General features: G+C 34.1%; 1 protein-coding gene and 1 pseudogene across 4 annotated transcripts; both read left to right on the top strand.

Moving 5' to 3' along the window:
* The first annotated feature begins 239 nt into the window (after positions 1 to 239).
* On the top strand, positions 240 to 4,287 carry LOC105207063. Of its 4 annotated transcripts, none has more exons than XM_039456012.1 (5): positions 240 to 447; positions 523 to 714; positions 937 to 1,513; positions 1,713 to 1,862; positions 2,070 to 4,287. In XM_039456012.1, exon 5 carries the CDS (start codon positions 2,709 to 2,711, stop codon positions 3,843 to 3,845), a length of 1,137 nt encoding a protein of 378 aa, XP_039311946.1. In that variant the 5' UTR covers positions 240 to 447; positions 523 to 714; positions 937 to 1,513; positions 1,713 to 1,862; positions 2,070 to 2,708; the 3' UTR covers positions 3,846 to 4,287. The 4 variants fall into 3 exon arrangements, with proteins under 4 accessions (XP_039311946.1, XP_039311948.1, XP_039311947.1 ...); XM_039456013.1 differs by having other exon boundaries at positions 937 to 1,862; XM_039456011.1 differs by having other exon boundaries at positions 240 to 442; positions 937 to 1,862.
* A 1,384-nt stretch (positions 4,288 to 5,671) lies between these two features.
* LOC120359235 lies at positions 5,672 to 17,029 on the top strand (annotated as a pseudogene).
* Positions 17,030 to 17,190: the final 161 nt, after the last annotated feature.

A 17,190-nucleotide genomic window follows, 5' to 3' on the forward strand; every position in this document is an offset into this window, starting at 1 on the left:
GATTTAATCACAAAATATAAATTACTTTGGATCGAGAACATAAAACACGTTCACTTTATTCTATTATTCACGTAATATTGCGAAGTCTGTTTTTGACCGAAGGAAGTTATTAAGTACGGCTAATATAGCAGACAACTCGAGATATAAAGCGCGCGCTTACGTCTCGTTCTCTGCCATCAGCCTACGTCATGTGACTCGTTTCCTTGTGTCTGATTGGTGGGTGTATACCAATCAGATGCAAGGGCTCACTGAGCACAGTAAGGCTGTGTTCGGAAACATCACCCGAGTGCCATGTATCATTTTATCCTTGTTGTTCACCGAATGTTAAACAAGGATAAGATGATACACGAGGGCACTCTGGTGATGTTTCCGAGAGCAGCCTGAGCGATTGTAATTGCGTACTGAATGCACGCAATAGCTTGTATGGAACGTGTTCGGTTAGGTTAGGTTTGTTATTGTGAATATAATCTAATATTTGTATTTAAGAGAATTTCCGGATTTGACATCACCTTGTGTTTACAGTCATTAAGTGGAATTAATAATTACTTTATGTAATTGTAAAAATAAGATCGTATGATCTTGCCTTACATGTGAAATATGAAAATAAGGGATCCTTATAAAAAGTATATGGAGAATGGAATTCCTAAATCAACTTATTTCTCACGTCTTAAAAAAGGTAGACAATTACTTGTTGATGAAGTTCAAAACGCAAATGTAAGTATTAAATCGCATTTTCATTACTTTTATCATGTTTCTTCTGTCATAAACATTTATTTATTATCAAAAAATTAAGAATATTCTTTTATAAACATTTATTCATTATTTTAAAAAATTAATTCAAAACAAAATTATCATTAATTTTGAAATAGTTGTTATAAACAAAAAATGCTGTAAAAGTAATTGTTGAAGTTTCTATGTGTTACTATTTTTATACAGGAAATACAATCTGGAAGTAGTTATCAAGGTTCTAGTAATATGGATGTTATCGGTGATGAAATTATTAGTGAACAACATAATTGTGGGATCAATTAAGGGCTTTTAGATAATAAGTATAATATGTATATTTCGTTGAGTGTCTACAGAACGCTCTCTTGACTCGTAGGATCGTTTCTCTCTGACCGCTCCAAATCTTCTGCCTTTGGCTTGTTCTGCCTACTCGCCTTTACCCCTTTTACCTGATACATACGTGCATCCATTCGCAGATGTTACATTTACGCGCTTTGAATACAATTGATTGTGTGTTTTATGACGCTACCATAAAACAACACATGTTTCGAACAATGGCAATCCTTTTCGTCAAACGACGCTTTTCTTCTACGACACATGTTCTTTCGCTCTCTCTCTCTCTCTCTCTCTCTCTCTCTCTCTCTCTCTCTCTCTCTCTCTCTCTCTCTCTCTCTCTCTCACTCTCATACTCTCATTCTCACTCTTTTTCCTTAGCTAACATTTTAACATCCTACATAATGTTTATGAAACAGGTCAGAGTGCAATGAGCGAATGTGCTGAAGATAATGTAAGAAGTATATTCTTATTTTTAATATATGTTAACATTTATTAGTATTTAGGAAAACATGCTCTAATTAAATGCTTAAGCGATTTCAAATAAGACTTAAACTTAAATTAAAAAATATTTTGTTCTTTTTGGGATCAAATTTAGAAATGCTTACATCATGCATCATTTATTCAAAAAAAAAAAAAAAAATCATTCACAGGATAATACTGGTTCAGACAGAGAGGAAAATAATGAAAATCTAACAGTGGAAAATAATCAGTCAGAAAACAATAAAGAAAATGAAAATCCTCCAGAACACGACAACAACGAATATGGTTTTGATGATGAAATACCATATGATAACCATCAAGTAAGTAATGATTTTAAAACTGTGACAGTTTATAACATTCCGAATTAACAACATATCATCATGTAGTTATTTTTATGTATTAAGTATTTGATTTTTAATATACATTACTTTTAGAAATGTTTAACAAAAAGTAATATGCAAGTAAAATATTAACTTTAATTATGTCGTTAGAACATTGTGTAATTTTTAAACAATCATTATTCTCAGGAACGAGGTGCTCCACTATACGAATCTTGCAGCTTAACATTAGAAGAAAGTGAATTGCTCATTATGAGTTTTATAATTCGTCACAACATCACTGATGTCGGATTAGAAGATCTTTTATCTCTCATTAACTGTCATCTTCCTACGATAGTGCACAAATCGAAATATCTCTTTTTAAACAAATTTCCAAAAACTGCTAACATTGTAACACATTTCTACTGCATTAATTGTTTCACTTTATTCGATTTTGTTGGGAAAAACATAAATACAAAATGTCCCGATTGCCGTAAAAAGTACAACCAGAAAGTATTGCAACACGATGGAAATTTTTTTATACAACTTCCACTTAAAGAACAATTAAGTAATGTAGTTAGTAGTTATTATAATAAGTTTCAGAGAACGAATGACACTAATTACATATCAGATATTTGTAGTGGAAGTGTGTACAAATCATTACAGCGTAAAAATAAAATTTCCGATCTCGATATCACACTTCAATGGAATACAGATGGGGTACAAGTGTTTAAATCTTCTAAAGTATCTATGTGGCCTATTCAAGTTGCAATTAATGAGTTACCGTACCATGACAGATGAAACTCTATTATTTTATGTAGATTATGGTACGGAACGGTGAAACCAAACATGCAGTTGTTCCTAAAGCCATTTGTAAACGATTTAAAAGATTTACACTATAACGGTATTACTTTTACTCCATCTAGACAAATAGATGGTATAACAATAAAAGTGCACACTCTTCTTTCCCCAATCGATTCTGTTGCTAGACCAGTCGTTCAGTATATTTCCCAATATAATGGGAAATTTGGATGTAGCTTGTGTTTTAATAAAGGAGAGAGAATGCGAGTTGGGAAAGGCCATGCACGTGTCTTTTGCGGCGGAATAGGAATTAAGAGATCGAAAAAAAAACATGAAAAACATGTAGAAAAAGCAATTACTGAAAAACGGCGAGTGTTTGGAGTTAAAGGTTTTTCACTAACAATGTTTATACCTTTGTTCAATATTATATATTCCTTTCCGCCCGAATATATACACTGTGTATTGCTAGGTGTTTGCAAAACATTTGCCACTATGTGGTTTGATTCAAAGAATTTTCAGAAACCGTGGTACATAGGAACAAGAGTTAATTTGTATGATCAAAAATTGAAGAAAATTATGCCTTGTCACGAAATTTCTAGAACTACTGACTCTATTGAAAACTTCGGATTGTGGAAAGCATCTCAGTGGAAACACCACTTACTTTATTACTCGCTTGTATGTTTGAAAGATATATTATCTTTACGTTATTACAAACACTGGCTGCTTTTAGTTTTTAGTATTTATACTATCCTAAAGGACAGATTTAGTATTCAGGAATTCAGGTCTGCTAAACGAGCTTTGCAACAATTTATTGAAGATACTGAAACTCTATACGGAAAGGAGTATATGAAATACAACATTCATCTTCTCCTTTATATCCCAGATAGTGTAAAACAGTTTGGTGCTTTATGGGCTTGGTCGGCGTTTCCGTTTGAGCATTACAATGGTATTTTAACTACAATGTTTCACAATTCTCAGAGCGTTCCTCAACAAATTTGTAAATCTTATTTAAGGTTGCAAAACATTAAGAACAGTACTATTTTTCTTCAACAAAATTGCAGTGTATCAAGAAAATCACTGTTTAATAAAATGTTTGGGGACTCAAATATTGATAAGTATCTTCATTTTGGGCTTTTAAAAATTTGTGGATGTGCTCAACAAGTGGAATTATCTGTTATAGAGTAACATTTAATAACAGAAGTTTTAGGAGAAGAAATTATGACTAATGCGTGCAGCTACGATCGTTTCATTTATAAAAACATATTGTATCATTGCAGTGATAGACAACTGAAAAGAAGACATAACAGTACTGTCCAAACTAGAGATAAGATAATTGACATATGCAACATTCTAACTGTTACAACCGCAAACAGTCAAATTAAACAATGTGTTATTATAGGAAAAGTGTTTGAAGTATTGAACGAAATACTTTGTACACATGGAGCAATTTCTTCTAATTCATTTTCTACAGTAGTCATGTTAACTGAGAACAAAATGTGCTGTTTACCAGAGAATTTATTACGGAAATGTATTCTTATACTCTATATTGATAACAAGACATTTGTTATTATTCCTATTGTAAATCTTGTCGAAACTGATTGAAAAAGTTAATAAAATAAATAAAAATTACATACTATATCTCTTACAATATTGAAAAAAACCTACTTTTTTCTCTTCAACATTACTATGTGCAGTATTAGATCCGAAATTGTATTATAATTTTATATTTGCATCATAATTGTGCTTATAAATTTTTATACAGTGTTGTAAAACGTGTTCAATTTTTGTTTCCTCATAGAGGAAGCTTTGTGATGGTGGAAAAAAAATTTTCTAGATTTTAAAAGAAATAGGTTCAGAATGTTCCAAAATGTCGAGAAATTGTATTAAAAAATGTCCGGATTTTTATACAAGCATCTACTTCTACAATTTTTTAGATATCGGGATACATTTTTTTTTAATCGATAGAGTATCATAGAAAGTATGTCCTCCTCAAATTTTATTAAACTTGGTCGACCGGTATCGATTTTAGGAGGATTTTTATTTTTTAGAAAAGTATTTTACTCTATAGCTTTCTCCATATTTAAGATAACAATTCATTTCTAATTCTATCATATTCCTCAGTTTTTTCTACCCCTATTTCATATATAATTTTTTAAGATTTGGTTAATTAGTTCTGGAATTACAGACGTTTTAAATTTCGGAGAATCCGTACATATTATACATAGAACCCTTATAAAGTTTGGTCTAATCAACCAGATTTTAAAGAATTATATATGAAATAAGAAATATCTGCAATTAGTAGGAATCGTTTTAGTGTAAAAACATTAATTATTTACTTGATTTTTGTAATAGTATAACAGATATTAGTATAACAGGTATTAGTCGCAATAAAGCTTATCACACAATAAAAAAAAGTGCGCAAGTAGAAACTTGCACATTGCTTCCTCATAGTTTTTAAGTGTGCAAGTAGAAACTTGCACATTGCTTCCTTATAGTTTTTAAGTGTGCAAGTAGAAACCTTCGCTCACAAAGCTTCCTCTATGAGGAAGCCAAAACAAATAAATATTAATAATTATAAAATTTTATATTTAAACTTCACAAATGTGTAAATTTGTTTTATTATACATATACTAATAGATCTTAAAAAATTATTGGTTTATTAACATTTTGGTATTATTTTTTAATTGTATAGAGTAACTTATATACAAAAACAAATATTTGAAAAGAATCAAATGACATATAATTAAGTAATATCATATAAATGTAGATATAAAATTGCCTTAAGTTTACAAAATATATATTTAAAAATTTTAGAATACTGACGATTGTTATCGTTTTATCGCGCTGCAGTATTGATAGTTTAGTATGTTAATTTAGTATTTTATTAATTTAGTATTTCCAAGATGTACGTTACGAAAACGTAGTACTATAGCAATCAGTACTCAGTACTAAGTGATCAATACTCTAAGTATTGACAGTATTAGTATGTTAATACTCATGAATATTGCAGAATGGTCAGTACTGTGCCTACTAGTTCTTACAGTACTGACAGTACTATCACAATAGTACTCCAAATATTAATCTGATAAAGTACTGACCACTTCAATACTTTGAAGTACTAATGAGTATTATTACTTGTAGTACTGCCAGTACTGTAAGCACTGACAGACACAGTACTGACCATTCCGCAGTATTCATGAGTATTAACATACTAATACTCTCAATACTACGAGTACTGATCACTCAGTACTGAGTACTGATTGCTAGTACTACTTTTTTGTAAGGGAACGGCAAGCAATCACTAAAACTTATTCAACTATCTTCGACTCGTTGGTTAACATGGTCAGATGCTGTATCAGTAAATATAAAACAATGGAATGAACTGAAAGGATTTTTCCAAATAGTTGCTAAGTCATCAGAAGATAAATGTTATATTGCTAGAACTTTAGCAGAAATGTATGAAGATGACTCAAATTTATTATATTTTCTTTTCCTTGATGGAATTCTAAAAAAAATTGCCAATTTATGAATTTAGCATTTCAAAAGACTAATGTGGACATAACAAAACTATATTTTGATTTACAGATATTTCTGTTATTTGCAGCAAAACGCATATTTAAACCAAGTTTTTCAAGATCTCTTGAACTTTCAAATGCTTCGTCTAAAATGCTTCAACACACTGATATAGAATCTGTAAAAAAAGCTTGGGAAAAATCTAGCTCAAATTTTGGAAATTCTCTACTTCCTTTGGATTCCATAGATTTTGGTACAAAATTTTCATCATATACTGCTAAAAAGACTATTGCTCAAAATACCTTAAAAATTATTATAGAAAAAATTATAGCTTTTATGATTCGACTCTGTAAAGAATTAATCAAAAGATTACCATTTAATCTAGCAATTATTAGTAACTTACATTATTTTTCACCGGAAAGGTGTTTATCTCAATTTTCTACTATTCCAATAAAGGAATTACTAGAGGATTTAACAGGCACATTTTTTATCATATTAAGCACAGTTGCACGTTATTATTTATTCAGCTTTAAGCAAATCTTAATATATCTGTCTTTATCTTTCTTTCTAAATAAAGATACTTATTTAAGTGTCATTTCAAGCAATAATAACACTGATGCAATCAGACCTAAATGTTATTTCTGTAATCATTTTTAATAAATTAATTTTTTATTTACAGCTACAATTGTAGATAAAAACGTAATTGAAGAGCAATGGCGAAAATTAGGAACACTTATTGTTAGATTATTTGATATTTCTTTAGATTTTAATGAAAATGTTGATACAACGAAATTTTGGATTGCTGTTTTGAATATTTGAAATGCAAATGGAAATAGAAGTTTTGGCGACTTAGCTTGATTTGCTATCCATGCGTTATCTCTACCTATCAGTAATGCTGACGTGAAAAGAGTTTTTAGCACAATGTCTATTGTGAAAACTAAAACATAAAACAAAATATTAATGTCAATACTCGTGGCTATAACGCGCATTCGTATTCATATGCGTGCATTTAATGTATGCTGCACAAATTATGAGATTACTGATCACACGTTTTCCTTATTTAATAATAGCATTTATGAAAAATCTTATATAAATGAAGATGATAATGAAACTGAAGATTTCAATTTAACAGAAGCAATAAGTCTAATAGAAAATAACTGAAGCTTTTATATTTTATTTTATATATTTGTATAAGATTTATATGTGCTGCTATATAGTATAAAATTTATAAATGTTCGTACAAGACTTATAAATGTATGTGTAATAGATATAGTTTATATAATGTTTATATATATATATATGGTACTTTATTCCTTGCGGAGTACACTGCGGACCTCCGCTCCGCTTACAAAATTTAAACCTCGCAATTTTATTCCTCGCATCCTATCCAACACCTGAGAGAGAGAGAAAGATCACTCATCCATCCATACATCCACACTCATTCTCCGGACCTCCGTTTCCGCCGCATTTTCCTCTCTTCCTTCCACACTCTCATTCACACCCAACCACCCTCCTCCCTCCCTCATCTCCGCTAATCTCCTCATCCAAATCTCTCCCTCCCCATCTTCTCCCAAGACCTCATCCACCATCTCCTGCCATCCTTTTTCAACCCCCCAATTCGTGCATTCCTCCCATACGTGCTCCAAAGTTTCCATTCCCCCTCCACATATCCTACACTTCCTTTCTTCATCCCCTTCCCAATATCTATTCCCCATCATCCCGTCTCCTAACCTAAACTTCGCCACTCTCTGCCATTTTTGTTCCTTCCATCCCTTCTTTAGGTACTCTGGCACCCCCTTACCTTTCACCCTACCATACCATAAGTTATATCTAGAGCCCCTAATTTTCTCCCATCTTTCCTCCTCCTGCCACCTTCTCTCTCTTGCCACTACCTCTTCCCCCCTCAGCTCTCCCCCCTCTCTCACCTTTTCTATCTCAGTTAGGTTCCAGCTCTTCTCCTCGTAAAAGTCTCTCCTTTCCTCTTCCCATTTACCCACTACTTTTCCTACCTTCGCCCTGTCTCTCATTTCCTCCAAACACAACTTTGCCAGCTCTCCTCCCCCTCCTTCTCACAGTTTCTTTTCATAGCTCCATGCCCTCAATCCTGCCCTCCCCCTTAACTTTTCCCTCTGCATTTCCTCCCTCACCATGTACCCCGGCGTGTACCTCCCAACCCCCACAATCCACTTCAAGAACCTGTCCTGTATCCTCTCTACCTTTCCCTTTCTTTCCACCCCCAAATTTCTGCCCCATAGCTAACCACCGTCCATACCAATCTATCAAATAACCACATCCTTCTAGCCCAGTTCTTTCCAAATCTTCTCTTTCCTATTCCCCATACTTCTCTCATCACCACTGCTTCCTTGTTAACTCTCTCCTCTATATGTTCTTTCTGACCCCCATTTGCCATCATTACATACCCTAGGTATTTGTATTTTCTCACCTCTTCTATCTCTCTTCCTTTCCATTTCCACACCATCTTTTTCTGTCTTCCGCCTCCCCTTCTACACCTCATTATTTTCGTCTTTTCTACATTGACCTCTAGTCCCTTCCGTTCTATGTAGCTTTCTAATGCCTTAATTATCCCTTTCATCCCTGTCTCCTCCTCTGCAACCACTGCCACATCATCTGCATACGCTAGCGAGTATATTTTCCTTCCCTTTACCCTCACTCCTCCCCATCCCTCCCTCTCTAACTCCTCATCCAAATCCGCCAGCAATAGCGTGAATAAGCATGGGCTCAGAGGGCATCCCTGTCTTACCCCTTTCCCCGTCCAAAAGTTTTCCCCTACCTTTTCCCCCACCCTTACTCTACTTAGGGTCTCCTCCAGTACCTCCTCGCACCTCACGACCAAGCTTTCTCTAACTCCCCTCTCCCTCATCATCTGTATGAGGATTTCCCTATCCACCGAGTCAAACGCAGCTTTCAGGTCTATATATAGCACTACCATCTTGCCTTTTCTTACTGCCACCCTCTTGTTTATCATATAATTCAGCACGTAAATCTGATCAATTGTGCCTACCCCTCTCCTAAACCCCGTTTGACTCGGTGGGAGTATCCTCTTCCTCTCCACCTCCTCCCTCAATCTCTCCGCAAGTACCGCTGCGTACACCTTGTACGCCGTCTGCGTTAGCGTGATCCCTCTATAGTCTTCTACCCTCTCCCCTTCCCCCTTTTTCACTATCGGCACTACCACCCCCTCCCACCACTCCTCCGGCCGCCCCTCTCCTCTCCACACTCTGTCACATATTTCCCACAGCCATTCCTTTATTTCTTTTCCCCCATATTTCCATACTTCATTTACGATACCATCCCCTCCCGCCGCTTTTCCCTCCTTCAGTTTACTTACCGCCCTTGCTATTTCTTCCCTACTGATATCATCTTCCACTCCTTCTCTTCTCCTCACCTCCCTTCTCACCCTCCACTCTACTCCCCCCAACACCTTTCTAAAGTGTCCCTCCCATTCCCTCATTTCGATCCCTTCCGTGACTCTCTTTCTCTTTCTCCTCCCCCTATTTACTACCCTCCAAACATCCCCTTCCGTTCTTACACCTTCCAATTCTTTCTCCCATCTTTCTCTTTCCCTTCTTTTCCTTTCCTTACAATATTCTCTGTATCCCTTCCTCATCTCCTTATATTTCTCCCCATTCCCTCCTCTTTTCTTCCACTCTTTAAACTCTTCCCTTACTTCTCTTTTCATATTCCTACATTCTATATCCCACCATCCTCTCCTCACCTTTTTCTCTTCTCTCTCTACTCTTTCCAATGCTCTTTCCACTCTCTTTTTCAATTTCCTCAAATCCTCCTCAACCACCTCCGAAACATTATCCCTCTTGCCCATGTATTCCTCAAATTTCTTCCTTCCCTCTTCCGTCCACACCCCTCTTCTTTCTCTTCCTTTTCTTTTCCCAATCCTTTCTTCCCTCCTTTCTCCCCCCTTCACATACACCGTTAATGGCTGATGATCCGAGTCCACCCAGTCCTCCACCTTCATCTTTACCACTTTACCTCTCGTATCCTCATTTCCGATTACATAGTCAATTACAGTCCCCCCCTTCCCTCCAGTATATGTCCATTCTCCCTCCTCACCTCCCTTTATACATTCGTTCAGAATTGACCATCCTAATTCCTTTAAAAAACCACACAATTTCTTTCCCTCTCCATTCATCTTCCCATCTTTCGAATTTCTCTCTCTTTCCCCTACCCCTCCCTCTTCCTCCTCTCCTATACCTCCCCCCTCTCTGCCCGTTCTCGCATTAAAATTCCCCCCTATTAATATACTTACCTCCTCCTCTCTCTCCTCCATCCACTCTCTTAATTGTCTCGTTTTTTCCTCTAAATCCCCATTCACGTATACACCCACTAGTTTCCACCATTCTCCCCCTAATTTGACTTTACTCACCTGTAAACCCACCTCTCTCCTTTTCCTATTCTCTTTTCCTCTTTCTATCCCATCCCTAATCCCTACAATCATCCCCCCTATTGCCCTCCCTTTTTTGCTCTTTCTTCCCGCTTCTTGCACCTCCCAAATATATCCCTTCGGTAACCATCTTTTCACCCTCTCCCATCCTTTCTTCTGTAACCATGTTTCACTCAAGAACATCACATCCCATTTCTTCAATTTCTCCCTAAAGTCCTCCTCTTTATTTTCCATGCCTGCTACATTCCAAAAACCTATTTTATATTCTTTACTGTCTCTCCTTTTTCTGTTCCTCCTTCTATCATATTTTCCATTTCTCTTATTCCCATCCTTCTCCCTCTCTCCTACCCCCCCCCCCCCCTATTAAAAAACCTCTTTCCCTTTCTCCTCCTTTCCCCCTCTCTCCTCCACTCTTACATCTCTTCCCCTCCATTCCCTTAATTGATCTTTGATCTCATCCCATATCCACAATTTATCCTCGATCCACATTTTCATATATCCTACTCTTACCTTCTTTCCTTTTCTTCTATTCCTTTCTGCTTCCCTCTTTATCCACCACTCTACCCTTCTCTCTTTTTCCGTCAAGTCGTCCACGATCCACTCCTTCCTATCCCTCAGCTTCATCTTTCCCTTCATCACATCAATTTTCTCCCTCACACTCGCTAATCTCACCCATACCATGACCCCTCCCCCCTTATCTTTATCTTTATCTTTATTCCCTATCCTCCTCACCCCTTCCACCGCTACCACCCCCGTTGCCTCTACTATCTTTTCAACCTCTCTTTTTAATTCCTCCTTTCCCTCCTCCTTTACTCTTACCCCCTTTATAATTATATTCCTTTTCCTCTTCTCCCTTTCCCCCTTTTCCCTTTCTAATTCTAGTCTCCTCATCCTTTCTTCTAGTTCCTTCGTTTCACTCTTTCCTCTTATCTGCATCTGCTCTATCTCTTCTCCTTTATCCTTCTCCCTTCCTCCCGTCACCTTCTCCGCCGTTCCCCTACCTTTCTCTATATCCTCCACTCTTCTCTCCAAATTGTCTACTCTTTTCCTCATTTCCTCCATCCATTCCCTCATCTCTTCTCTACCGTCCCTCAATTCTCTCAATTCACTTTTCATTTCTTTAAAACCTTCCCTTACCTCCCGTAATATAATGTTTATATCAATTTATTATTTTCAAGAAAACTTAATATAATTATGTAAAAATAAACATATAAATTTTATCTTCTATGATTTAATATTTTATTTTATTTACATTATATTTAAGCAAAAATTTTTTCAATACAAATAACAAAACTTTTTTCAACACATTGTTAACTAATTAAAAAATATAAATAAAAGATTATATAAGTTTAAAATGTAATAATAATTATAATTACAAGTTTGTAGTATTCAAATTTCGAGCGCATAAGAGGCTAGTGAAAATTTGGTCCATATTGGGCTATTTCAGCGCTGCATATTGGCGACTCTGCTGTCAGAAAACCTGGCAACCCTGTCCATAGGTTCGCACCTATACTAGAGACCCTGTAAGCGTATTCTGTAACTCTTAACGTAACTCTTACAAATATTATTGTCTTCGACGGCTATTATGCACTTTTTTCAGCTTTCACTTTTCTAGCTTTAAGTAAAACTTTTACACGTGTTAACTCACTAATTTTTTTTTTCACGAATCTGCCATTTGATCTGTGATTTTGATGAGACACTACGTACTAACCTCACTAACGCACACCTGACTGGTGGGTCCCGATAGCTCACATCTCGATAGCACACAAACCACTCACAATAGGCTTATTTTGTATTCCTGCACTAGACTGCACTGGAACGTTCCTTCTTGCTTTCGCTAACTTTGAAACATCTATCTATTTTATTTTAAGTGTACACTTATTTAGAGAGTTCAGGAACAGAAAACAAACGGAAAGGCAGATGTCTAGAGATTTTCCGTAGGTTGCGTTAGATAAGTCAAGATGATTGGTTGGTGGGCTATCGGGATGTGCGCTATCGGAACTCTCCCGAGTACACTTAATAAAAAAAGTATTTGCGTAGGAAGCGGAGTGAGGAAGGGGGGAGAGATAAAAACAGTAAACTTTGCAGTAAACTTTTGGCTATGATTAAAGCCGGCGAACGTCCTTAAATTATAGTTTTTAGAACTTATAATGATCCCTATTGAAAAAAATTACGTGACAAAATCACATACTGATATCACGATAAAATCACGAAACGAGTCACGTAATGAAATGTTCCAAATCATTACGTAATTTTTGAAAATTATAAGGTTTGAAAAATTATGTACTATTAGAAAATCATATAATTATTAAAAAATCGTGTGATTTCTTAATATTACGTAATTTTCAAAAATTACATATTGATTTAGAACATTTCATTACGTAATTTATGACATTAATTACGTGACTTGTTACGTGATTTGATCATGTGATTTTGTCACGTTATGTTTCCCACATAGCACGTAATATTTCTGTGATATCACAGAATCATTGCAATATCATAGAAATATTACATATTACTAAAATATCACAGAAATATTATTGTGATATTACACAGTGATAATGACATTGAAATATTCCACTGATATCACAGAAATATCACAGAAATATTATTATGATATTACACAGTGATAATAACATTAAAATATTCCAATGATATCATTGCAATATATTGTTGCAATATTTAATTTCAAAGAACAAGGTAATGTCAAACCACGTTTTTATTATGTCTTATTAATGCAACGTCACTATCTCTTTGATTAATTTCGATATTTTTAGTATCCTTAATATTCTTGGTAATTTCGGTATCCTATAGAAGAAATCAACTTACAAATAAAATAATTATGTCTTTGCCCTTTCGTGGAATAAAAGTAAATGTTAAGAAAAAAAATTAATTAACTTTATTATTAGTTTAGATATTTACTTAGTTTATTCCTTAAACTGTATATATGTATAAACTATAATGTACGCTCTTCTATGTAATCTATCAATTTAATTGTTGCTTTACAACTCGATTAATAACGATTTTATTAAAAAATTACAGAAAAACCTTTGTATTTATCTTATTGTCATTTATAATTTTTACAGGAGCACAAAATTGATTTTAATTTTTAAAAATTTTTATCATGAGGAATTTAAAAAAAAAATGTTTACAAAAAGTTTTGTTAATACACATTTATTATTCACTTGGCAATAAATATTTCAAAGTATATTAAGAAGTTTTTAAAAAAATATACATTTTCACGTCATTTAATATTTACTGCTTGGTACATTATTTTGTGAAATAGTTTATTCATTAATATTGATTAGACTATTATACACCACAATGAAAGGTTTTTCAAGTTAATTAAAATATTAAATTTCCAACAAATTTTTCTTTAGATTTCACTTTTTTTCAACTCTATTAAAAAGTATGATTATATATATTCTATCATTAATTAGGTATTTTACAATGTTCATTAATTATATGTATGTATATAATGTTGCGGCTCGGTCACCGACCGTCACAACATACGACGAAACAAGCAAGCGCGTACACAGCCGCTATGCGGTTCCGCCGTGTGTATAAGACTCCACGCAAACAAGTGAGTGCTGGCACCACCGCTAGGTGGCCGCGCCGCTGGAGACCTTCTCGTGAGTCAAGTGCAGCCTCAGGTGTTATATCTAGACGCCACTGCGGCCGACCGGGCCGACTCACCACGACTCACTAGCTCACACTTCAGTGAGATTTTAAAGAAAATTGTTGCTTGTTGTAATTTGGAAACGAGTAACTTGTTCTAATTTTTTTCCAATGTAACGTCCCTTGAAAAAAAAGTTGTTAAACTTGTTTCAATAAACTGATTACTGATCAGTAACTGATTATATTTTGTCAGTTACTGATCAGTAATCAGTTTATTGAAACAAGTTTATCAATTTTTTTTTAAGGGGCACGTGTGGAACGCTGTTCCATATAAAATTTTATATTTTTACACGTAAATAATATTTTGTATTGTTATTTAATCTTGAACATAAATTAAAATTATAATTCAAATTGAATCTTTTTTAACAAAAATGAAAAAGGATACAAGAGATTTTTTTTGTAAATTAAACATTTATTACGTTTACATTATTGTATTCTGTTTTAATAAATATAATTATTTTTTTTATGTTTAATATATATTACATGTGACGATATGAAAATAATATTAAGAATAACAATAAAAATAAAATAAATTGAAATAATTTATTTATTTAATTTTTTGCAATATTATTTAAATATCACATAAACATCACAGAAATATTGTGAAATATCACAGTAATATTACTATGAAATATCACAGTAATATTACTGTGATGCGTTTTCGCGGACATTTTGATATTACTGTGATATCACAGTAATATTTCGTGATATTTCTGCAATATTTCATTTGTAATATTGCAATGTAAAAGTGATATTGCTATGATATCACTGCAATATTACGTGCTATGTGGGTTGTAATGTAATTACTATAAATATTACATTACATATTATATTGGATTAATGAATGAAAAATTGTAACATTAATATAACGTTGGTGTTAATTGGCGTATAAATATTAATTATTACACACTTTTTGCAAGGTTCTAACAGCTTTACGGTTTTATGTTGTGAGTTATAACCAAGATTCAATTAGAGAACAATAGGACATTGCAATAAACCAGCCATCTTTTAGCCGCTGTATATGAAGAGTTACAAATGCTATTAATAACATCTTGTTCCGACAATGGGTACGATTTTCCCCCGATGATTGACGATGAACGCCGAAGAGCTCGGAAAAAATTTAAAAATACTCCTCAAAACCGTTTGAAGGCAATTGGGGCAATCGATTGCACTTATATCAATATAAAAGAACCCGCGGTACATGAAGGAGAATCCGGCGGGTTCCGATAGCGCACATCCCGATAGCACACAAACCACTCACAATGGCAGATGCCTAGAGATTTTCCGTAGGTTGGGTTAGATAAGTCAAGATGATTGGTTGGTGGGCTATCGGGATGTGCGCTACCGGAACCCTCTCTGAAGAATCACATGTGAATCACTAGGGTGATCACGCACTCAATATCCAAGTTGTATACGTATACGTACATTTATATAATAATATTTATTTATATCTTAATAAAAAATAGTAAGTTATATATTAATATTAATTAATGCCATTATTCTGTTACATTTTATTGAAATATTTTTTTTATTCTGTTATTAGATCTGTGATCCTGATTTAAAAGTCTTGAATGTCAATGCACAATATCCAGGAGCGCAACATGACGCATACATTTGGTCTAATTCTTCAGTAAGACGTGTCATAAAACAAAAATACAATAACGGAAAACGCAATACTTAATTAATAGGTAAGTTATCTAGCTTATACCAAATGTTTTTTTTAAGTTATATTGAATATTATTTGAAGTAGTAATCATTAAGATTCCTAATTCTTTTATAACATTTCTGGTGATTCCATTCTTAATATATTCTGAGTTATTTTTTTGATATTCTTTTAAATGATTACACTGTGTCATTTTTTTTTATTGGAAAGCATCCATTACGATAGCTATATTATGATATACACTGTCAATACTGAAAATTTATAATTTACGTTACGTATACCATAGATTTTCAATAATGGCAATGAATTTTCATACGTAGCCAATGTAAGGTGATTGCAACAAGGAAACAAGAACCTTAATTTTATTCTTTTTGTACAGGTGTCGATGGATATACACTCAAGCCATGGTTAATGACTCCTCTGAAGCACGAAATACCAAGCACGCCTAGGTTCCAGTACAATGAGGATTTATGCAGCGCCAGATCCTGCATAGAACACTTATTTGGCGTTTGGAAGGCAGTATTTAGATGTTTGTCATCTCAAAGAAGATTAATGTATGAACCAGGCATGGCTGGAAAAATTGTAAATGCTTGTGCTGTGCTGCACAATATGAGAATTGCACATGACATTCAAGATAAGGATATAGAAATGGAAAATGCAATGTGTCATAGGCAAAATATCGTATATCATCCCGAAGACGGAGAATTGCAAGGACGAGTTCTTGCTATACGTATACAGAAGCGTTTTATTGCTCGGCAATATGGAAGACTTTGAATGATGTAACATATTACCATTTGCCTCAGTTAACTTCATTACAATATCTGCGTTTAAGGTAGACTGAGTACGGTTGCAACAAAAGACGGTTGAAACAAAACAAATTTAGAAGTATACAAAATACAAAGAGTGACCCCAAAATCAAGGCTTTTTTAGCCCATTTTTCGTACCTTGATTTATGCATCGCATTTAGTTTAAAATGATACTTTATAATGAGACATTAATCCTAGAAAAATTTTAAGTTGACCCTAGAACGGGTTTCGAAGTTAGGAGAAGGTAAAAGTGGCGATATCACGTATATATCTAACTTTTCACTTTTCAGTATTTTTTTTCAATACTATGTTACAATATTTTATGTTATTTTAAGTGTCTTATAATATGATATAAATATCAAATGAATATAAAAATGTAAACTTATTCGATGATTAATTGGCTCGGTGGGGAAAGAGAACTATCCGCGCAGAGTGCATTTTCCTACGTAT

The sequence above is a fragment of the Solenopsis invicta genome, chromosome 12 (assembly GCF_016802725.1).
Source record: "Solenopsis invicta isolate M01_SB chromosome 12, UNIL_Sinv_3.0, whole genome shotgun sequence".
Classification (NCBI taxonomy): domain Eukaryota; kingdom Metazoa; phylum Arthropoda; class Insecta; order Hymenoptera; family Formicidae; genus Solenopsis; species Solenopsis invicta.